This window comes from Pyrus communis, chromosome 9 (assembly GCF_041283825.1).
Source record: "Pyrus communis isolate YQ-2024b chromosome 9, ASM4128382v1, whole genome shotgun sequence".
In the NCBI taxonomy this organism is placed as follows: Eukaryota; Viridiplantae; Streptophyta; class Magnoliopsida; order Rosales; family Rosaceae; genus Pyrus; species Pyrus communis.
The window spans coordinates 6,849,360-6,872,162 of record NC_142573.1 but is presented as its reverse complement, the minus strand read 5'-3'; the positions used below and the strand labels follow the sequence as shown (position 1 = coordinate 6,872,162).

Genomic DNA, 22,803 nt, shown 5'->3' with positions numbered 1-22,803 from the left:
TTTGCAAGAGAAAATTTGAGCTGAATCTAAAGCAGTCTTCATTTCATTCAAAGTAGAGTTTGAAATCTGAAACCCAACTGTAAAACTATATATCAATCCGGTTCAGACGTCAAATTTCTGAGACTTCATGGAAGGAAACTGGCGCACTGGATATCATCGTGCTCTGTAACTTCAACACAGCATCGAGTTGATCCGGAAAATGATATATCGCCATCTTCCCCAAATTTGGAGCATGTTCGAGAATATACCTTGCAAACTCGACAGCATTAGACCCATGGTACAGCTGCAATGCTACCTCCTGGATTTCAGAAATAAAAGCAGGATTCTGCAACTTCCAGTATCCCATAGCAAACCCTGAACACTAAAAGGCGGTAACACGTCGGAAAATTCTCAGAAATACAAACAGATAGAGTACTACAATTTAGAAGACGAAACGAAGAACTCAACTTACATTAGATTCGGTAGTAGTACTGCCGCAATCCTGTACTTTCCTAGAATTTATAGACAAAGATCTCAAACTAGGCATTCCGCGTAAAAGAGCGACGAGTGCAGGGATGAAGCCATCATTCAAATTAAGAGTTTGAATCGACAAATCACAAACACCGTCTAATTGTAGAGGCACGTAGGAGTCCATCGAGAAAGCCTGAAATGCCAGTCAGTAAAACACTGCAGAAAACCGAATTCTGATTCAATTTACTAAATTTGTGAAGTTCAACGTCTACTACCTTGACAATTTCGTCGTTCAGAATAAGAACTCTAACCCGGCGTATGCAACGAAGAATGCAAAACAAGACATCGAAGTCAACCACTCCACAAGTCGAAGAAATCTCAGCCCTCTCCAAGCCCACGAGTTTTCCAAGTTCTACGTGAGTGCCGAAATTCCCAAGCCACTGCAGATATTTAAGATTTGGAGTCGAAAACTCGAAGGATTTCTTGCTAGGATAACAGCTACCAACCAAGTTGACACATATCCTTTCAATTTTGTCGCCTGAAATGTTAAGACTGCAGCCGTAGTCACTGAAAAGATCAAGAAACACAAAACTAAACGATTCCAAAGACAAGCTTTCTAAGTTAACGTCCTTTAAGCCGTAAACATGATAAAGATGCAAGTCCTTGAGGCATCGGCAGCAATGTGAGATCCATTTCCAGAACACATCTCCTACTATCACAACACTACTCAAGTTAAAGTATTCGAGATTAGACGAAAAATCCAAGGAAGCAGCCGCATCGCTGATATAACACTCCATGTTGATCACAACCAGAGACCTCAAAGATGGGCAAAGAAAGAGAGAAGTAGGAAGCCTTGGATACCAAACACTTGAAGCAATCCAAAGATCAACCACTTCAACATTGCACCTCACTGCAATCTCGATCCATTTACTCAGTCGAAACTTTTCTTCGTCACAAAAACAGCATTCAATACGGCCAGCATTCTCATGTATATCGTGATTTCTCCAAGAAAAATGGAAGCTCAACATCTTATTATCCCCGCGTTGCCTCAAGAATCTGTCGATAGAATTCAGCACTCCTTTGCTCGTGCTGCAACGCAAACGCACATCAGAAAAATCGTTCAGGTTCAAAAACGGAGTTGACAGACAAAACCCTTGGCTTCTTTTGGACACGGAGCCAACCCGAGTGAGGTCCTTGAATGAGAGGAAGGATAGAATATGATGAGCGATTTCTTTCGGAAGATTACTGAATCTGTCTGCCATGCTTTCTTCAGTACAACAAGATCACAGAGAAGAAGCAAAAGGCAAGTCACAGCTTCACAACAGAGGAAAATGCTGGTTTGATTGCCGGCCGAGATTCTTGTTAATGTTGCTCCAAAACATTTGAAAGTCCACTTAAATGGCTTGTACTAATCTCGAGTAGGATAATACTTTCGATCATTTTGAGTGCAAAAACTATTGTTCCTAACTAATCCACCTGTTAGCCAAGCGGGTGTGAAGTTTTATCACAAAAGGCATCTTACATTAGAAGTGAAACCAGAATTCCGATGTGAGACTTCTTACATTCTATGACAAATTTTTTAGCAGAAGTGTAGCGAATTCACATGCGATACAATGTTGGATCATATGCTGATCTCTACACTCTTATGAGTTAACGACAACGTTAGCAATACAAGGATATATATAGGCCAAGAAAACGTATTTGCAAAAGCTATGACAAGGAAATAGAAGGAGCGGGTGGATGACGAAGTTGATATTTCATCGACATAAATTACAGTACTGAAAAAATGTATACATGTTTTATATAAAAGAAGTGGAATAGTAGAACCACATCACGGGGCTACATCTCCTCCGTCTGGCGGCCGTTTACGGTCAAACCCCCAACATTCTGTTTGTCCTGGCAAAATATTTCACTTATTTCCGTTCATCACAGTTCCTCCTCACTGTCGGTTCTGTTAGTGAAGATATGTTGTCAAGAAACTCTACCTAATCTCTAATCAAGCTAACCGTGATTACAGAGTACTACCACTACACTAAACCAGTCCAATTTTCGAAATCAAGGGAAACAATTCAGAAATGCAGCAATGACACTCGGGAATTCCATCAGCTTCAGTTGTGCAAGATGGGATTTTGAGTGTTGCAGATCTTTTTCCATTCGGAGAAACATCTACATCAAACACAATCTGGACGAGAAGATTTCGCCAACCATTTTGTCAAGGAGCAGATGTAAACAGCAGGGATGCATTTGTTCCTCCGAAGCCAAAAGAGTTCGACAAAGCTGCTCTTATTGGCATGGTCTTTGAAGTTGTCAGAGGCATGAAAGCATCCTTAAATACTGGATCTGGTTGTGACAGATTAAGCGTTGGTGGTGCAATTCCCTGCAATAAAACAGGAAAGCAACAAATCAAAAGACATGTAACAACACAAATCCACTAATATGTTCGCATGATATGCAATAACACAAGTCCACAAAATGTCGACTTTACTATATTATCCAGGTGAGAACACAGGTAATGTAGTTTTGTCTCGTTTATTTAAATCGCCCCATTGATTAAGCATGCTAGCCCTACCGGGAAAGGTTAGGTGCATGACTTTGTCATGAATCTTCAAAGAAACTATATATTATCAGTCAGCTACGTTTTCTGCAGATATTTGTTTCCATCTCAATCATCAAAGGAGCAACTTACATGGTGTATGGCCAAAATAGAAAATATTGCTTCAACAGCTCCAGCCGCACCAAGGAGATGACCAACAGCTCCCTGAAATTTAAATGTATACGAATAAAACAACTATACAACACCACCTAGATACAACCGACAGGTTCCTAATATTGAACTTCATGAGTTGCGTTTTTTTTTTTCGGAAGCTAAGGTACTTGAAAATACTATACCTTGGTGGAGGACAATGCTAAAGCACCAGATGTCACATGGTCAGAGAAAATGGTTTTGATAGCATTGGCTTCTATTGCATCACCTGATTAGTACATTAAAACAAGATGAGCCACATCCATACTAGTTCTAATACATCCTGAAACTCTAAAGCGAACAGCTGAAAACACGAAGTTGTAGCAACTTCTAAAGGTCATAAACACTTACCCAAAGGTGTCGATGTAGCATGCGCATTTACATAATCCACTTGTTTAGGATGAAGGCCTGACTGCGAGTCAAGAGCAGGTGCATTACTATAAACCACAGAAACTTAACTATATGATGAAGAATTAGCTCAGGACACCTAATAGATCATACCACAAACAATAAACTTTCTAGGGGCCAAGTTAGAGCAATCATACGGTACCTATCAACTTTTTGAAGTTTAATAGCCAAGTAATTTTAACTATCATCATTGGATATAGATTTTCTACTTTTGGAATGACATCCTTGGATATAAATTGTGCGACTCAGATTAAAAAAAAAAAAAAAAAAAAAAGATTTTGAGAATGGCATATACACCCATTAAGGTTTTACCTGTCTAATGGCATGTGTCATGGCCAGAATGGCACCTCTTCCATCAGTATGTGGTTGAGTAATATGATACGCATCACCTGTACAGGCTCACTATCTTCAGAAACTAGTAAATTACCGGAGCATTACAAAACATATACAATATATTTAGTTTATGACAAACAACCTGACATGCCATAACCACGAATTTCTGCATATATTTTTGCTCCTCGATTCTTTGCATGATCAAGCTCCTTCATTGGAAAATACAAACCCAATAGTAAATACACCAACTAAAAACTGAAAGAAACAAGAGAAGACTTTAAAGAACTAATTTTCTAGAAATAGACGTCCGAAGTACCTCCAAAACCACAACACCAGAACCTTCACCGATTCTGGGATCATAAGTACAGGTTAGACAACAGTAAGCATCAAGAAACAAAACAGAAACACACAAATCATGCAAACAAACCTTTTTAAGAATATGTACTTACACAAACCCATCCCGACCACAGTCAAAAGGTCGTGATGCTTCTTGTGGGGAGGAATTGTATTTCGTGGTCAAAGCCCTTGACCTGGAAAACAAGAAGAAGACTCCTTTAAACAAGACAAAAGTATAAACAAAGTACAACGCCCTTAAAAGTGAAGCTACTTTTGTAAGTAGAGCCAAATACGTTACAACAAATGCAGGTTAGAAATTCGGTATCAGAAGATTGTGCACGTGTGCGGTACATGGCTAAGTCACATAAAGGCTTATAATACTATATAGCAGTGGAACAACATACTTGCAAAATCCTGCTATTGATAAAGCATCAATGCTAGACTCTGTGCCTCCAGCCACCATAACATCTGAATCTCCAAACTGAATCATCCTTGTGGCATCACCCAGAGAATGTGCTCCAGTAGCGCAAGCTGTTACTGCAGCATGATTTGGTCCCTAAGCTTAAAAACAACACCAGAAGCATGCTTTACTACAAGAAAATATGTCTGCATGACCTTCAAACTAAGAAGAGACTTTTCGGTTTGAAAATTGAAAAGAGAAGAATATAATTCATGGCTTAGTGAGGGAAATGAGTTGCAGTCATTTGTGTTCTTGGCACTCTTTCAACTATACCCTGTTGGTTACTTCAACGGTTAGGTGCCAGCTTCAAACTTGAAAAAAGACCAACATGACAGCTAATGACCTACATCTCGGTCCACATTGGTCCTTGAATAATACATCAGAACAGAATGTATCTCAGAAAGTTGTTCACGTACCTGAAATCCATATTTCATGCTGATATGACCAGATGCCATGTTGATTAGTATCCGAGGAATGAAGAAAGGACTAAGACGCCGAATACGCTGGTTACACAATCAGAAACAGCACATATCAAGTTTGTTCTTTCTACCATTCCCAGATCATTGCATAAATATTATGACAACCCAAAATGCAAAACCAAAAAACCAACCTTCTCACAAATCATTTGTGCAGCATCCAATATGTCACTGATACTTCCAGTTCCCCCACCAACTGAGACACCCTGTCATTCTCCAAGTTCAAATATACCTCGTTCTTTTTTAAATTTGAACAAACTTAAAAATTTGAAATTACCGTTCTTTCCCTCTCTTCCGGCTCAGTAGGCATCCAATTAGCATCTTTAAGTGCTTCTTCAGCAGCACACATAGCATACCCAATAAATCTCGCCATCGAACGATGATCCTGACAAAATATACACATACATTTCAAACATTTCAGTAAAAGCCTGAAACTCTCGACATTTTTTTATACAATGAGTCGGACATACTAAATTGGTATCGAACTCACTATCCAACTAAGACCTCCACTTACGAGTTACAAGTGCGAAGAAATATCAGCAAATCGTAGTACTAAATGGCGAAACTTTCAAAATTTGATACTAAAATTAAGCAAATTACCTTGGAATTGAGCCACAGTTCCTCGTTGAATTCACCTGGTTTGGTTCCACAGGGTACGATTGCAGCAACTTTGGAGGTGAGCTGGTCGAAGGTGTACGATTGGGTGTCTGAATCAAAGCCGTTCATCTTGATATCTTGATGGGTCAGTGCCCTTATGCCGCACTCGCCTTCTATGAGTCTCTTCCACGTCGTCTCCACTCCGCAGCCCAATGGCGTCACCATGCCCAACCCTGCAAACCAGAGCTCAGCAAGCTAAGATTACAGAGAGGAGAGAGAGGGGGAGAGAGAAAGAGAGAGTACCAGTGACGACGACTCTGCGGGAACGAAGAGGATGAGGGGGGGTGAAGAAGGACGAGGACATGCGACGACTGAAGAGTTTGCGCCAAGCGGGAGACGCCATTGTTTTCTTCGAAGCGCCAACAATGGCTATGGCATTTTCTGTTCAACTCTTTTTGACGACTGTTGCATTGAGACATCTTAATGGGCCGCTTGATTTTGGGCCTTGCACCTAACTCAGGAGAGCCACTCATGTGTACCGTTTCAGTGAATGTTGTGAAGTCTTGTAGATAAATATTTATGTGTCACGTGTCACGTTTTTGTGTTATTGATACATGACGTCACAATAGTTTTAATCAATTATGTTTTGGTGGTTCCACGTGAATCGTCTCAACATTGTAAGTGAATTACACCTTTATTATAAATTGTGTCAGTTTTATGTGTTTAATAGCATTACTCTTTCTATTAAATTAGACTAATATCTTGGTTGCTGTTTTATGAACTTACAAATATTGATACTAAACTTATTGAATTGAACAATAATCCGAATATACAAAACAAAATAATATTTTTATGTTAAATTGACCCAAATACTGATACCAATAGTCGTAACTCGTATTGTTGTAGTCGGATTATTGTTTAGTTTAACAATAACCCTAAACTCAATACTACAACAATAGAACTTGAGTTTTAACACAAAACGATTCAAGCAGAAATAATCGTAAAGTATTTTTTCCTCTGTATTTATGATAAGAGCTCGACTCTCATGTTTTCATTTTGTTGAATAAAACTAACTTGCATCATAAATTACAATGCAAGAGAAACTGGTAATTACAAGAGAAGTGATGCAGCTAAAGGATTGGGGACTTGAGGACCTGGGCTTGCTTGTGGGGATAAAAAGTCCACCATCACTAGAGCTTTAGAAGCAACAAAAGAAGGAAAAAGCAAATTTGAGATAGTGAGAGAACCCACTATTTCTCATTGGAATATTTGAAAAGCTTTGGTCAATTACGTAAATGTCAAACCGTGAACAATAATTAACTTTGACTTTGTTACGGGGGAAGTACTTTATACACTTGGAATGTCGCGGTGAAAGAATTACTACCATGCGTAAAAATAAGCGTTGAATAAAGTTTTGTCATCATGTAAGAAATCAAACACAAATAAATACATGATTAAGTTGAAATATCGTTATCGGGACATCTAATTCCAAGTAAGTTTCTCCATTATCCATGTGAGACTGTGAGTTGTTAATGTCAAAAAAAATCAAAAGACAACGAAAACACTAGAAGTTATCATGAGTCATGAACAGAACAATCCACATGTCATCATGTAATTGGAGGAAAGTGTAAATGGCTCCTAAACAAGGAAGGGGATCCTCTCATATCCCTTCCATCAAATTCATCCAATTAAACAATTCGGATCCTTGAAATTTGATCAAACGACTAAAAATAGAAGGTCCCTTTAAAAGTTAAAATAATTTTAGCCGTTGGATCAAATTTCAAGAATCCACATTAAGTGATTGAGTGGATTTAATGAAAGGAATCCGGAGTACGTGGTCCAGAGGAACACCATGAATGCGTACTAATATGGGTGAGGCTTTGGGGGAAATAATCCCTCCTGTGGATTGAATGATCAGAAGAAAAGGAAATCTGGGCTTTTCTGCGCGGCCTTCAACAAGAACCAGGAAGAAGCAGAGCATCATACAAAATCACACCAAAACCAAAATCTCTCTCTCATCTTTCTCTTTCCATTATAAATACGGAATGATATTTAATATATGCAATAAAGATAAACACGTACTGCAGTAATCTCTCTATCTCCTCTTTGCTTTCTCTCTCTTCTACTGTTTTGTCTCCCACCGCAGTAGGACAGCTTTGTCAGTGAGAGACGCCCAAAAGCCAAAAGCCAAAAGCCAAAACACGAATCCGAGTGCTCAATAACCTTCATCAATCTGATAAAATCGACGCTTCCTTGTAACGCCTCCTACTTCTCTTTCTACCCATCTCTCTCTATAAATCTCGCTCTTTTTTTTTTTCCCTTCCCACTTTAGGCTTTTATCAAAGACGCAAATTTTGAATTGACCAAAAACAAAAAAAAGAGACACAATTTTTGACGAACCCAATTCGATTTCTCCGGTTTTTGATCTGGGTTTTGCTTGTTTTGTGATTTAGAAGTCGTTTTCTCATCTGGGTCGGTGCGAAATCTCGCTGCAACTAGGCTATGAGGAAGAGGGAGAGGGAGAACCCATGTGGGGTTTGTGGGCACTATCACAAATACGAAGAGGGCGAGGTCTGTGGGGTCTGCGGCCATCGAATGCCGGCGGTAGCTGAGAGAACTTCGATCCAAGTTAGTGCTTTTCCGTCTGAGATCTTGCCGGAGTTTCTCTATTTGGGCAGCTACGATAACGCTTCTCGCTCTGAACTTCTCAAGACTCAGGGAATCTCTCGTGTTCTAAATGTAATATTTTGTATCTTTGATTTTTATGCCTTGGTTATAGAATTGTAGATACAAAATGCGTTTCTGGTCCGGTTTTTCTCTTTGGAATGAATCAGTTTAGTTCAATGGTTCGATGTTTGTAGCCGAAATCGTTTTTAGCATGTTGGTTGTGCTAATTAGACTTTCATTTGGAGACTGTATTTAGGATGGATAAGAGATACTAAAGCTATAATCTTATATATGATAGGGGATTGATCATATCTGCGAGGGGACTTGCAGTATTCGGAAGTGCTTTGTTTATATAAATAATAGGGAAGTCAATGAGATAGCTACAAGATCATCCCTTGTTAAATGGAATGGTTGAGATCAAAAGTTATCTTGTCTATTAGATTGAAATGGTTGGCTGTTGAGATAGATAGCAGAACATGAAGAAGCGAATAGTAGCATTCAAGGATATGCTGCTTAGTGGTCATCGGGATGGGTAACTCCTCTGCAGTAGAAGATTCATAATTCCAGATGAGAAGTAAGAAAGGCGGATTAAGGCTGTGTCTAGGGTTATGAATATATATTGGATAATGACTTAGTTGTTCACTACTTGACATCAACTGATTTATGATCATTGGGTTGATTTTAATGATTTTTACCTTGTGTTGTGTTGGTTGAAATAGCAATTCAGTCTCCAACATTCAAAGGCTTGACGTTCTTGTGTGATGTTTTCTCCCTCTATGTGCAGACGGTTCCTGCTTGTCAAAATCTCTATAAGAATTCGTTCACTTATCACTACCTCCAAGATGACAAAATTTTGCAATTTGAGGATGCAAATCAATTTTTAGGTGTGTACTTTCTTTGTGACCATAATGACACATATGTTGTTTAATGTATTCTAGATTTCAGCTCGTTGTATGGTTTTGATTTTTGGATATTTGTCATAATATGTTTCACTAATACAAATTTGCCCTATCAAACTCAGTCTTTATATATAGCTGTGGGGACCTACTGTTTACATCAGTAACTGACATGCACACATTTAACATATTGTTCACTGTCGCTTTCATTTTATCCGAGTACATTGACAACTTCAATTGGTTCCTAGTTTTTCTATAGATTTTCCTCCTGACATAGTATTTAGGTCAAAGAATATACGGAGCCACTGAAACTTGGTTATGGAAACATTAAAATATTTGTGTTGATGGGTTATTCAATGCGGGATCTTCATAACTAAAAGGATCGGTTTTTAATGAATAGGATTATTGATAGTTTTTTTATTTTTGGTAATTAGATTATTGATGGTTGAATTTGATATGTTTTGATCATTATGATAGCACGCCACTGCATGGTTTCTTGATTCGCATTTGCCTAATTGCCCCCTTTTGCATTCTGGTACCTTCCACTGGTTCAGTGGATTTGCAACCTTATAGGTTTGTGTCAGCTTTCCCAATAGAGAATTAGAATCAAGATATGGACAAAGGGCCATAAATCAATCTTGACTTATGGAGGATTGGAATAACGAGACAGGCTTTTTTCGTACTGGCAGTCTGTTACCTTTCTGATAATTTGTTGGAAGAATTCTTTCTAGTAATCTTAAATTGATCAATTTTAGATATGACACGTGAACCACACTCTACTAGGTTAAGTTAATACAAATATTAACTAGTCCACGCTTTGCAGTTGCTGATCTATTGTGTTTTTTGGTCGCAAAACATCATTCAAGTGTATTTATAGCATTTAATTACTGTAACTGACCTCAAAATTTTAACACTTACTAGCGAATGGCTTCGCTATTGAATTTCAGAATTGCGATGCTAGCTTGGATATTCTTAGTATAATTAGCAATTCAAAATTTGCATTGTTTGCTTAATTTTCTTGCTGAACGAAGTGAAACTGTGCTTAATCTTGCAGAGCAATGTGAAAGGGACAAAGCTCGCGTTTTAGTGCACTGCATGTCTGGGAAAAATAGGTGAACTACTGAAAATCATGTTTTTTTCTTTTTAGTTACTAGTGTACATAACGGTGCACTGACATGCACACACATGAGCTATAGAGTGTTTCATAAATAGTGCATCACATAGCCTGTGCAATTAATACGGTGTAGTCCACACACCCTTTTTTACCTTCCACACACCCCCCTGTTAATTTCTGTCCTTTGATCTTCTTGAATTCATTCAATCTGATGGCTAGAGGGGTGTGTGGAAGGTAACAAAGGGTGTGTAAATGGCACCACCCTTATAATTTGCTAAACCACCAGTCTAGTGGTTTTTAAGAAAGATAAATCATCTTTTTTTGTTTTGCTTTTGAGATAATAACTATGTTGATTCTTACAGGTCTCCAGCTATTGTAATAGCTTATTTGATGAAATCGAGGGGATGGAGACTTGCACCGAGTTACCAGTGGGTGAAAGAACGGAGACCTGCTGTTGAATTAAGTGAAGGTATGCAATGAAGATTTGTTGCAGCATTTCTTAGGAGGAGCAGAAAGCAAATGGAATTCCATGATTGTCAAACCTTCTGAATATTACCTAGCAATATTCATGCATAAAGGTAGTGTCACTTGTTCTGAACAATTATACATCTCTGACATTCATTTGTGTTTATGGATGCAGCAAATTACCGTCAACTGCAGGAGTACGAGGAAAAGATCTGTGGATCAACTGACAGTAGCCACCCAACCTTGCCAGCCTTCCCACCGGCAGCTGCACCTTCGTTTAGCTTTGGCTTCCCAAGAGCCAATGATCCAGTTCCCCTACCTGCATTTAACAATGTTGGCGCTACCTCCATTTTTGCCCGGCCTCCCATAGACATTCCTCCTCAAGACTTTACATTCGGAGCCAGCCAGCCTCAAAATGTCATCTCAGGAAGCGCTTTCAGTGCAAACCTGCAGAATTCAAACCCCAGTGATATTCCAATGGATAGTTCTTGAGTTTCCTGTTTTCTTAAACCCCTTTTGCGGATCAAAGTGTTGGTGCAAAGTATCCTGACTCGGATGAGTTTTATTAATATCTGGATGTAAAGTGGGAGTGGCTGCTCATACTTTTTTAGCTTATAAGATTTCACAGGGTGATAAAAGATGGCTTCCTTTTTCAGTCTCTAGTTTCAGTTCTGTAAGGTATATTTTTCCATGAACGCGTGATCCAATACAAAAGTTTTCTTACGGTATATGCACCTCTTTTTTGGTATGTTATTTTAAACACAAGTGCAGTTCGAACTTGAGACCTCTTCGAATAACATAAGTATTACTTCACCAAAAACTGTTGGTGGGCGGCGTTTGAATCTAAAAATGGAACAGCCGTACTATAATTAAAACGAGGGCGTTGGACCGGCAGCGAGCGGCGGCGGAGTCTAAAACAGCCATTTTTATTTACAATGTTGACCTGACATGATCTTAAGCCAAGTAATCATATATTCAACAATGTTCTACTCGGATATGTTACAATGTAAGGCAAAAAGTGCAGCCAAGCATGCATTACAGGCAACGCAATACAGTAGAGATCACACACAGACATTGCAGACTCTTTGCTTGGAAATGTGTCTTTAGGAAACAAATGTCTCAAGGGTGGACTTGGCAAGCCATAATAAGCCCGGATCATCTCGCTTCAGCACAAGATAAGTCTCTTGCTTTCCAACTTCATCCACGACGCTTTCGTTGAAGCCAATCAGGAGAAGGAATTCCATGGCAGCTGTTATGGCAAAATTGAAAAAGGGCAAAACAAAAACAGTTATCACAAAAGCTCGATCGTTAGATGTACAAGCATGACCGTCCCGTGATTATTATCCAACCCTTCAGGGTTCCATTTAAGGTTTTTCCCAAGCCACGTCAATAAATACAGAATCTAAATGTACGGGAAGTTGCATACCTTTGTAGTTTGCCACATTCCTCTGGATTGCGGGGTTCGCCTGCAATGTATGTCCATCGGCTATTAGGAGAAATATTTAAGAGGAAACTCCACCTGTTCAAGCTAAATTTAATGAAAGACTATTAATGGTAACAATGTCCGTACCTTGCGAAGTTTCCTGTATTTCATCTCACCTGGGTGTTCAAGCACATTCCTACAAAAAAAGTGTATGGATAAGCCACAATCAACAACCCAATGCATAAAGGTCTACAGATGACCCAACAATGCATTTCTATCTACTTCATGTGCTACCTGAGTTCTACATTGCTTCAGAGCAACAAGTTCAATATAACCGCGACCCTATCATGATGTTTCTAAAAAGATAAAACCAGCTGGTATGCACTGCCCAGAATTTTTTACGTGTATGGAGAAAGGCAAGAAGTTAACCAAATTAGATTACTGTACCTAATTATCTTAAAGAGTGTTTGGAGGACTGTGGTAGCCTGTGTGGGATTAACCTCAGCTTGCAGCATCTTAATGTTCTCCTGCAAGCGTTTACAAAAAATTGTAACAGGGTCTTGAATTCTCTGAAACTCTTGATCATCTGGATCGGGTTCATCAATCTGCATTCTGGATGTATCCTGTGGATGCACCAAATTAGTATCAGGATCAAGATCTGCCCGAGTGACTCCATTTGATTGAGAATCATCAGGATCAGGTTCATAATAAGCCTTCCTTGGATTGTCTTCATGTTTGATGGTTTCAGTAACCAAAGAACTGTCGTGTTTAGGTCTTATAATATTTCCAAATGAACCATATCCTAAATTATCTGCTTTTGCATCCAAGTCATCAGGATCAGGTTCATCCACATTATTCCTTGCTTGACCCCTGCTTTCCTTAATATCCATATTATCAGGATCTGGTTCTTCACGAGACTCGGTCCCCGCTAACTCAGGTTGACAGATCATAGACTCACCGAAATCTTTTCCAAATAAGGTCCCGCTTCCCGTAAATTGTGAGGATGATTCATTAGTTCCCTGAGAATCATCAGGACTGGGCTCAAACTTGTTCTGATTATCAGACGGGGCATCAGGATCAGGCTCTATATCAGGGTTCTTCTGAAGTTTGGATTCTTTTTGCATATTTGACCCGGAATCATCAGGATGTGATTCTTCATGTGCTACAGAGACACTATCATGAGAAACAGTTGCCATACGGTGATAAGCAGCAACCACTGAAGCTGAACGAGCGCTCGGCAGCCGATCGGATATATTTCCTCCAAGCTTCTGAGAAGAATTACTTCTGTCTCCAACAATGAAGTCTTCTTCATACCGTTCCGGGTACCGCACTCCACTCAGTGTGTGACTTGTTGATCTCGTCCAATCTAAACTCTCAGCTTCTTGGTTCAACTAAACAGAGATAATATTAAATTAAAAATGAAGGCAACTACACTGGAACATTACCATGGAAACTTAAAAGAACATGCATCCACTGTATTTGTTACCTGTTTATCCAAAGCATAAAAGTTCGCATCATGTTCAGAATATACCATGTGAGCCTGAAATAAATAGAAGAACGGTATAAGGTCCCTAAAACCGCAACACCGTGTAATGTCATCATGCATATACTACAAAAAGCTTCTGCAGACATATAACGTACCAACAAAAAATGCGCGCACACACTGAAAATGTAGAGTACATAACTATAAATAGCTTACAAGTTCATGCAGAAGAGTTTTCTTGATACTTTCATATTTCCTGAAACCCTTGAGGTCATCTGTTCGAAGACGCAGAGATATCTCCTCTCCATGGTTCTGCAACAGTAAGCAAGCGACGCCAAGAAATGTAAAGCAAAGAAAATATACTTGTTCTCCTATTTTCATAATTTATTATGACGTGTAGAGTGATTACCTTATTGAAGCCGAGGATGCATTTGGGACTTATGCCAACATAACCAACAGGGGCCATTTCAGTCATGATTCCCACACGCCAACGATGCTTTAAAAAGAACAATGCAAAGATAAATTATCAGCGGTGGCATCTGAGTACAAGGGAATTCAATTTATCAATACAGAGCAAATGCACTGCATACTGGACAGTCTGTTTATACGAGTGTGGGAATATGCATTCCATGGTACCTTGTTCATGACAGAAATAATTCCAGGATCTGCAGCAAGCATGTGCATTCTTTTCAACGCCTCTGAAGCCGGAGGGTTCAACTACAGACATTTAACTACAAAGTTGAAGTTCCACGCCTCTATCAAAAATTGATAAAGCAATAAATTTGGTCATATATAATGTTAGAATACCTCAATTCCTGGAAGTTGAAGTGTCTGGAATTCACAAAAGATATAAGGTCCTTGCGGAAGTTTCAGACTCTGAGGCCTGCCTGTCATCCGCTGCCTCAGTCTCTTTTCCTCTTCATCAAATCCAGCTATCCTTAAGTTTGCCTTTGCACTTTGTAAAACCTCATCAACCTCGTTTTCAGACACTCCCATCATTCTGATGGACTTCCCCTAAAAAAGAACAAATCAATCAGTTAGCATGCAAGAACTCCGAAAGTTCAGTTATAGAAATTTAATCAATCAAAGTCACATCCATCTTATCCCCTTTAATACATTCATTGCACATATATTCATTAATGAAACTTGAACAGAAATTAGAAGGGTGCTAAAGTTTCCTTGTCGTCTAAGTCGCTGACATGAAACTTCCGATAGGACAGTTCACGTCTTATAGACAAGTAGAACAACCAAACTCCAAAAGCAGTAGCAATATCTAGGTAACTATTTAAGTATTCAGAAGAAATGAACCGAATACACAAACACCAACTAAATACGATACCTCAATGATGGAAGCTTCCTGTAAACTCAGGTTCTGATGCTCATCAGAGAAGGGAGACAACATTTTTGAACTTTTATCCGAGAACTGCGGAATAATTAGCCTCATCGTATCTGCTTTAACATCCGTTAACTTTTGCAGTTCATGCCCGAGATCCTTAACAGTAGCATCCGAACTGATCTCCACATTAAACCTTTTACCTCTCCATATGACCCAAATATTGTGCTCCACTTGTGGATCTTCCATGTTATCCTACAAAGCCAAAAATTTCAACTTTTAACACGTAATAATGTATCCACAACTACCAATAAACCAAAATTACCAGCCTTTTCAAAGAAATAATCATTTTTTCAGTTCCATCATCAAACTATTGAAATCACAAACAAAACCCACATCAAGTTTTCAACTTTATCCACTGAAAAAAAACCCCAACAATACCCACATACAATTAATATCAAATTTCAACGAAAACCACCTCAAAGCTAAGAAATTTTATAAACGGGCACACAGTTTTCACAGAAATGAACGAATTTAATTGAATTGCACATAGATTTTGGAACTAATCGTGGAGATTATGGAAGCATAATCCGTAATTGAAGTAACCCAGATGGAGAATTGGGATGACTTACTCGGATTATGATCGAGCTCTCTGGTTTTTTTGAGAAGCGGATTTTCTGAGAATCGCGTTTGTCCTAAATATCAGGTGAAAATGTATATGCCGTAAGAAGGTAAAATGATTTGGACGTTGAAGTATTTATATAGGCAACGGGAGCGTAGGATAAGAGGCGGCGCATTCTAGTGTCTGTGATTGGGAAATATGCTAAAATTAACGGCAGTGGGTAGTTGACCGCCTGTTACGTATGTGCTGGCGTATCGCCATAGGGTTATTGAGAAGAGAAAGTTCATCAGTTGCTAGTACAATGCAACCATGTTGACTTAACACATTTCCTAGATTTTCTTTCTATACTTTTCTTTCGTTTTGATCAATTTTTCGAGCATTTTGTTGGGACGTAGGCGTAGCCCTTAATACTAAACCATCCATTAACTCTTATATAACGATTGAATGATTAAGTTGTCTTTTTCGGAGGATGCTAACAACCTTCTCATTTGAACCTTCTCATTTTACTTTTTTAACTTGTCTCTCTTTCTCATCTTGTAATATTGTACGATAATCTGAACTATCTATTTTCTAGGCGAGCCTCTAAAAATTATCTATGAAAAAACATAACTAAATTCGAAATTGTTTAGCCATCTTTAAACCATTAATTGATCGGTTAAACAATTATTAACTTAGTTAATTTTTTGCAGCATTAACCTTTAGAAGGTAAACCGGGATGATCTGAGTGAGAAGGTTGTCATCTTCTTCTTCATGATCATCATAAAATTCGACATACAAAAAAAAAGAATGTTGGGTTGACCACTTGACACCCTTCCCCTCCTCCTTATTCGGGCTTGAGATCGGCATCGTAAGATAAACTTATACATGCAAAATAGCAAGTTTCATTCATCCCTAGTTAAGTCAAAATCTACGTGTTTCCAGGAATAGGTTTATGTAATAGGCAGATCATGCTGCGAGACAGCTTACAACGCAGCAAAATCTGCAAACACAGGACATGTACTGGAGGAAAGTACACGAACATTGTTTTCCCTAGGCATATAACCATTTTTAGTACCTGCATTACTGCAAGTCCAAAGCTACACAAGCGGAGATTCGGCTTTGAGTGTGGGGATAAATACTCTCTACTGCCTAATTAGGCTTCTCTCAGTGGCTAGTAATTAAGCGCGCTCAGTAAATGTGCCGAATGAAGATGTGGCCATTTATAAATAGAATTTATGCTGCAACATATTTTTCATTAGCCTTAATTGAATCATGAGGTTCAAGCATAATCCAACGTTAATCCATGAGAACAAATATGTTTTACTGTAATTGTTACAAGATTGAATCGGAGTGTGCTTAACTCGAAATCAGCACGCCAAGTTTATTATGCAATTAAGGTTTTATTCATTCTTCTTCTACGACAGCAACTTCTTGGTTTTTTATAGACAAGTCATGCCTGGAAAATATGAAAATTGGTGATAGTCAATTCATTGTAATTACTTGCCACTCAAAATAAGACAGACACGAGAGCAGTTAATTGCGCTATAACGATTAATTTGGAATGCTAATAATAATTTTTCAATATGAGGGTACATGAACATACTGGATTTTACGCGAAAGTTGATACATGGCAGTTACAGACAAGGCGAAATTGACACTCACAAAATTCCAGTTCTTCTGCAATACCAAAATGGACTACCATGAGAAGGTGAAAATCTATCTCAAACTTATTTGCTGTAATTAATTAATAACTTGAGGTTTAGAATCACTTACTGGTATAATTACTGTGCCGTATCTTGTCCATATTAGTCCACTGCATGCAAGGACTGGAGATCATCAAATGTGGACGCCAAAAGTTTCTATCAGTAATCAATTAATGAAATAATCACCAACCAGTAAGTTAACTTTTCGGCAAAACTGACAATACAGAGATATATTCCTTTCTTCTTATATCGCTCAACACTCTCATTACGTGACAGTGATTAAGTCATGTGATGAGATATATAAAAAAATAAAGAATATATCTCTGACTGTATGTTAGAATCCGGGAAGACGGAGGCCATCAAACAAATTAGGGAGTCATGGCCAACCTGATTGCTGAGGATAGGATAGTTTCTCTGGTGGTGTTGCTGAGTCAAGAATATTTGCAATGGTTAGACCCCATTTAAATGTTGGGGCCCAGAAATGAATTGTAAAATTAGAACAAATAGCAAACCTTTTAATATATGAGAAAATGGTATATCAGGTACCAAGGTATAGTGTTAATTGAGTTTTTAATTTTTTATGAAACGAAATAACTTCATCATCAGATAAACTTCAACTTTACATCGAAGTTAGGTACCGGACAAAAATTGAAAACATACCAAGTTAAATAAGACAACACATCCACAAGCTCAAAAAAGCAAAATTAGAGCGGGCAAACGCCACACAAACAACTAAACAGCCTACATTACCATCAAATCATTGAGTTTCATCCTCAAAATTATCAGTAAAAGGCTTAATGATGTCATAATACTCTGAAGGCAGATATTTGCTCAATTTTCAGTAAAATTTTAGTTTTCATCTAAGAAATCAATAATCTCGATAATATGTTGTTTAATCTCGATAACTTTGATGCTAATCAAGAACAACCTATCGGATTAAGATTAACTCTACCAACAATATTCGATTGAGAAGTTGAGAACAATATAAGTAAATAACCAACAGAAAATTAACATGTATAAACTTATGGAGTAAGTAAACAAACTCGTTTTGGGGCCAGCTGGGTGGTTCCAAAATGCTTGCAGCTTGGAATTTGCCATGAAATGATTCTCGGATCCCTTCTGGAGATCTGATTGAATATACAGCAGAACTGAGGAAGAAGAAGATAAGAACTTACATGTGAAATCATTATATAGTGGTCCTTCCAATAATATGGGGTTGAATTCAAATAAAGTGACTGTATAAATATATAAGCAAAGGCATTTTGTGCAAGAAAAAGAAATCTAAGCAAAGGTATTCCACAAAAAATATATTTTAAAGGATAATGCTAGAAAAATCATCTGTTTAAAGCATATTTTGTAAATCATATGATATGGTTATTGATTACTGAATTATTACTTAAATGTTGATTAACGTTTTTTCTTATAGGTGATACTTTAAATAGTTATATATGTGGTCTAAAAAGTTAGTTTTTCGTATTATATTATTCTAAAGAGAATAAAATAAAACATAAAAATAAAATGCAGCCTCAATTTTATTGGCCACAACTTTTATACACTTGTATATCCACTGTCAACTACTTTGAGTGACCATCCTTTTTAATTAAAAAAAAAAAAATAGCCATAAGTCTTCATTTTTGGGTTTATAAATTGTTCCTTTTTCATGATCCAGTGGCTAGTAATACTCTCTACCGCGTGTGGGGATAAATACTCTCTACCGCGTAATTAGGCTTTTCTCAGTGGCTAGTAAGCATGCTAAGTAAATGTGTCGAATGAAGATGTTGCTATTTATAAACAGAATTTATGCTACAATATATTTTTCATTAGCCTTAATTGAACCATGAGGTTCAAACATAATCCAACGTTAATCCATGAGAACGAATATGTTTTACTGTAATTGTTACAGGATTGAATCGGAGTGTGCTTAACTCGAAATCAGCACGCCAAGTTTACAATGCAGCAAGTGGAATTGAGGTTTTATTCATTCTTCTTCTGCAGCAACTTCATGGTTTTTGATAGACAAGTCATGCCTAGAAAATATGAAAATTGGTGATGGTCAGTTCATTGTAATTATTTGCCACTCAAAATAAGACAGATACGAAGCAATTCATTGCGCTATAACGATTTTGGAGTACTAATAACAATTTTTCAGTACGAGGGTACATGACAACATACTGAATTTTACGCGAAAGTTGATACATGGCGGTTACAGACATAGCGAAATTGACACTCACAAGATTCCAATTCTTCTGCAATACCAAAATGGACAACCATGAGAAGGTGAAAACCTATCTCAAACTTATACAGTAAATTATTTGCTGTAATTAATTAATAACTTGAGATTTAGAATCACTTACTGGTATAATTACTGTGCCGTATCTTGCCCATATTAGTCCACTGCATGCAAGGACTGAAGATCATCAAATGTGGACACCAAAATCAGTAATCAAATAATGAAATAATCACCAACCAGTAAGTAAACTTTTTGGCAAAACTGACAAGATGGAGATATATCCCTTTCTTCTTATATCGCTCAACACTCTCATTACGTGACAATGGTTAAGTTATGTGATGAGATATATAAAACAAACAAAGAATATATCTCCGACTATATGTTAGAATCAGGGAAGACGGAGGCCATCAAACAAATTAGGGAGTCATGGCCAACCTGATTGCTGAGGATAGGATAGTTTCTCTGGTGGTGTTGCTGAGTCAAGAATATTTGCAATGGTTAGACCCCATTTAAATGTTGGGGCCCAGAAATGAACTGTAAAATTAGAACAAATAGCAACCCTTTTAATATATGAGAAAATGGTATATCAGGTACCAAGTTATAGTGTTAATTGAGTTTTTAATTTTTTTTATGAAACGAAATAACTTCATCATCAGATAAACTTCAACTTTACATCGAAGTTAGGTACTGGACAAAAATTGAAAACATACCAAGTTAAATAAGTCAACACATCCACAAGCTCAAAAAAGCAAAATTAGAGCGGGCAAACACCACACAAACAACTAAACAGCCTACGTCACCATCAAATCATTGAGTTTCATCTTCAAAATTATCAGTAAAAGGCTTAATGATGTCATAAAATTTTGAAGGCAGATATTTGCTCAATTTTCAGTAAAATTTTAGTTTACATCTAAGAAATCAATAATCTCGATAATATGTTGTTTAATCTCAATAACTTTGATGCTACTCAAGAACAACCAATCGGATTAAGATTAACTCTACCAACAATATTCGATTGAGAAGTTGAGAACAATATAAGTAAATAACCAACAGAAAATTAACATGTATAAACTTATGGAGTAAGTAAACAAACTCGTTTTGGGGCCAGCTGGGTGGTTCCAAAATGCTTGCAGCTTGGAATTTGCCATGAAATGGTACTCAGATCCCTTCTGGAGATCTGATTGAACATACAGCATAACTGAGGAAGAAGAAGATAAGAACTTATATATAAAATCATTATTATAGTGGTCCTTCCAATAATTTGGGGTTGAATTCAATGAAAGTGACTGTATAAATATATAAGCAAAGCATCTTTTGCAAGAAAAATAAATCTAAGCAAAGGTATTCGACAACAATAATATTTTAAAGGATAATGCTAGAAAAATCATATGTTTAAAACATATTTTGTAAATCATATGATATAGTTGTTGATTACTGAATTATTACTTAGGTGTTGATTACCGTTTTTTTATAGGCGACACTTCATACAATTATATATGTGATCTAAAGAGTTGGTCTACCATATTGTTTTATTTTAAAGTAAGAGAATAGAATAAAACGCAGCCTCAATACTATTGGCCACAGCTTTTAAACATTTGCATAGGCCATTTGCGAACAATGCATAAAGACCCTTTCAACTACTTTACATGACCATCCTTTTTATTTCAAAAATATAGCTATTAGTTTTCATTTTTGGTTTATAAATTGTTCTTCTTTCATGAATCAGTTAGTGCCATGCGGTTCTGCAAGTCTCCAGTATAGAGGAGGGGAGATTTAAGCTTGACTTTGAGTGTGGGGTAAACGCTCTCTACCGCTAATGTTACATGACCCCAGTATTTCAGCCTCTTCCGAAGGCATATAAATGCCGGGGGAAAAGTTCTACAAGTACCACATTTGTTGACCGTCATCCATTTGAGTATCACTTTCTTTTGTCAACACAAATTGACATATTGCAGATTGAAATTTTGAAAACAGCAAATGAGGCTGCATTATTCATTGGAGATATGATATGTAACACAAAAATGGGTTGTTTAACAGCAAGAACATATGATCACTTTGATCATCTGTAACATCGAGAAACATGCCAACTTGTCTAGATATGCACCAAAAATCTTCATCTTCCAAGGAACAAAATCAAGGATAATCCAGAAGAGTCTGACTCCGACCATTGCGGCATTGTTGTTTAGGCTGACATCCCCTTTGATATGAATTTACCATCTGTCTGTAGCAGTTTTCCGGATGCTAGCTTGAAGCTGCATCCAGGCATGCCATCTCTTAAAGTAACTCCATAGCCAATAATCCTCATGGCATCTACTTCTACTTCAACAAAAATTGCTGAGATGAGGAGAGTGCCAGGGGAAAAAACAGTCATTGCCTTGGACACATTCATTTTTGCAATTGCATAGGGTGAGTTTTCTGGAATTTTTATAGGGAGAGAACTGCGCGTGTGCAAAAATATGGTGGAAGGAATTGATTGATCTTAATTTTATTCTAATTACCTGTGATTAAGCTGATTCATTGATTAGGCTTGTAATTACTTTGATTGCTGCACTAAGAGAGAACTTTTTTGTAGGGATTGATAATTGAAATCAATCACTAATATGTGAATTAACTTACACACTGAGAGAGTAAAAAAGGTTATCGTTAGTTATTTGTACCATATTTACTGACAATATTAGTGAACGTGTCTTTGTTTGACATGAGATCTACGTATACAAATGACTCTCATCTCTATTACACAAGTGAAAGGTGAGTTTAAATGGGAAATGTAATTCAAATAGTATGACTCGATCTAATGAGAAATAACTTGCACCTCTAGACCAAGTATACATATGTGATCAGGAGCTACTTCATCGTGAGTTGAAGAATGACTTAACCAACAAGCGACCAAGAAAGAAATTTTTTACGACAATGGACTCATCTCAAATTTGTTCATAGCTAAAATTAATTAAAACCAGCTCCTGAACAAGAAAAGAAAAACGCACTGCTAAAGCAAGAAATATACGAAAGAAATGAACCAAATGCGAAAAAGATAACCCTGCAGAGCACTGCTGTAACCCTAGCTAGCTAGCTAGATTATATCAGT

At 37.5% G+C, this 22,803-nt stretch overlaps 6 protein-coding genes across 12 annotated transcripts; 1 reads left to right on the top strand and 5 right to left on the bottom strand.

The window, feature by feature from the left end:
* Positions 1-14: 14 nt before the first annotated feature.
* On the bottom strand, positions 15-1,793 carry LOC148694139 (putative F-box/FBD/LRR-repeat protein At4g03220). Its single transcript, XM_088699369.1, has 3 exons — positions 726-1,793; positions 452-643; positions 15-361 (listed from the first exon to the last, which is right to left on the bottom strand). Exons 1-3 carry the CDS (start codon positions 1,710-1,712, stop codon positions 110-112), a joined length of 1,431 nt encoding a protein of 476 aa, XP_088555495.1. The 5' UTR covers positions 1,713-1,793; the 3' UTR covers positions 15-109.
* Positions 1,794-2,187: 394 nt separating this feature from the next.
* LOC137740258 (Beta-ketoacyl synthase) lies at positions 2,188-6,264 on the bottom strand. Its single transcript, XM_068480104.2, has 14 exons — positions 6,107-6,264; positions 5,807-6,036; positions 5,484-5,591; positions 5,341-5,412; positions 5,147-5,233; positions 4,675-4,826; positions 4,384-4,464; positions 4,251-4,284; positions 4,077-4,143; positions 3,914-3,990; positions 3,545-3,605; positions 3,340-3,422; positions 3,137-3,208; positions 2,188-2,827 (listed from the first exon to the last, which is right to left on the bottom strand). The coding sequence occupies exons 1-14, from the start codon at positions 6,204-6,206 to the stop codon at positions 2,663-2,665; spliced, it is 1,389 nt and encodes a 462-aa protein (XP_068336205.2). The 5' UTR covers positions 6,207-6,264; the 3' UTR covers positions 2,188-2,662.
* A 1,414-nt stretch (positions 6,265-7,678) lies between these two features.
* On the top strand, positions 7,679-11,673 carry LOC137739451 (protein-tyrosine-phosphatase IBR5). 2 transcript variants are annotated; one of them, XM_068479021.2, is made up of 6 exons: positions 7,679-8,058; positions 8,257-8,542; positions 9,255-9,354; positions 10,421-10,478; positions 10,843-10,949; positions 11,121-11,673. In XM_068479021.2, exons 2-6 carry the CDS (start codon positions 8,306-8,308, stop codon positions 11,435-11,437), a joined length of 819 nt encoding a protein of 272 aa, XP_068335122.1. In that variant the 5' UTR covers positions 7,679-8,058; positions 8,257-8,305; the 3' UTR covers positions 11,438-11,673. The 2 variants fall into 2 exon arrangements, with proteins under 2 accessions (XP_068335122.1, XP_068335124.1); XM_068479023.2 differs by having other exon boundaries at positions 7,707-8,058; positions 8,260-8,542.
* A 179-nt stretch (positions 11,674-11,852) lies between these two features.
* On the bottom strand, positions 11,853-15,955 carry LOC137739450 (zinc metalloproteinase-like protein). The gene is made up of 11 exons (XM_068479020.2): positions 15,817-15,955; positions 15,191-15,439; positions 14,659-14,865; positions 14,488-14,568; positions 14,261-14,347; positions 14,068-14,163; positions 13,855-13,908; positions 12,816-13,759; positions 12,516-12,564; positions 12,372-12,411; positions 11,853-12,194 (listed from the first exon to the last, which is right to left on the bottom strand). Exons 2-11 carry the CDS (start codon positions 15,431-15,433, stop codon positions 12,049-12,051), a joined length of 1,947 nt encoding a protein of 648 aa, XP_068335121.2. The 5' UTR covers positions 15,434-15,439; positions 15,817-15,955; the 3' UTR covers positions 11,853-12,048.
* A 1,062-nt stretch (positions 15,956-17,017) lies between these two features.
* LOC137740926 (mitochondrial pyruvate carrier 4-like) lies at positions 17,018-18,863 on the bottom strand. Of its 5 annotated transcripts, none has more exons than XM_068480732.2 (5): positions 18,532-18,863; positions 17,876-17,914; positions 17,559-17,611; positions 17,389-17,480; positions 17,018-17,241 (listed from the first exon to the last, which is right to left on the bottom strand). In XM_068480732.2, the coding sequence occupies exons 1-5, from the start codon at positions 18,584-18,586 to the stop codon at positions 17,190-17,192; spliced, it is 291 nt and encodes a 96-aa protein (XP_068336833.1). In that variant the 5' UTR covers positions 18,587-18,863; the 3' UTR covers positions 17,018-17,189. The 5 variants fall into 5 exon arrangements, with proteins under 5 accessions (XP_068336833.1, XP_088555751.1, XP_068336835.1 ...); XM_088699625.1 differs by having other exon boundaries at positions 17,876-17,975; positions 18,533-18,825; XM_068480734.2 differs by having other exon boundaries at positions 17,389-17,462; positions 18,532-18,774.
* Positions 18,864-19,251: 388 nt separating this feature from the next.
* On the bottom strand, positions 19,252-20,979 carry LOC137740150 (mitochondrial pyruvate carrier 4-like). Of its 2 annotated transcripts, none has more exons than XM_088699623.1 (5): positions 20,791-20,979; positions 20,154-20,252; positions 19,843-19,895; positions 19,661-19,734; positions 19,252-19,515 (listed from the first exon to the last, which is right to left on the bottom strand). In XM_088699623.1, exons 1-5 carry the CDS (start codon positions 20,912-20,914, stop codon positions 19,467-19,469), a joined length of 399 nt encoding a protein of 132 aa, XP_088555749.1. In that variant the 5' UTR covers positions 20,915-20,979; the 3' UTR covers positions 19,252-19,466. The 2 variants fall into 2 exon arrangements, with proteins under 2 accessions (XP_088555749.1, XP_068336066.2); XM_068479965.2 differs by having other exon boundaries at positions 20,812-20,969.
* Between the last annotated feature and the right edge of the window lie 1,824 nt (positions 20,980-22,803).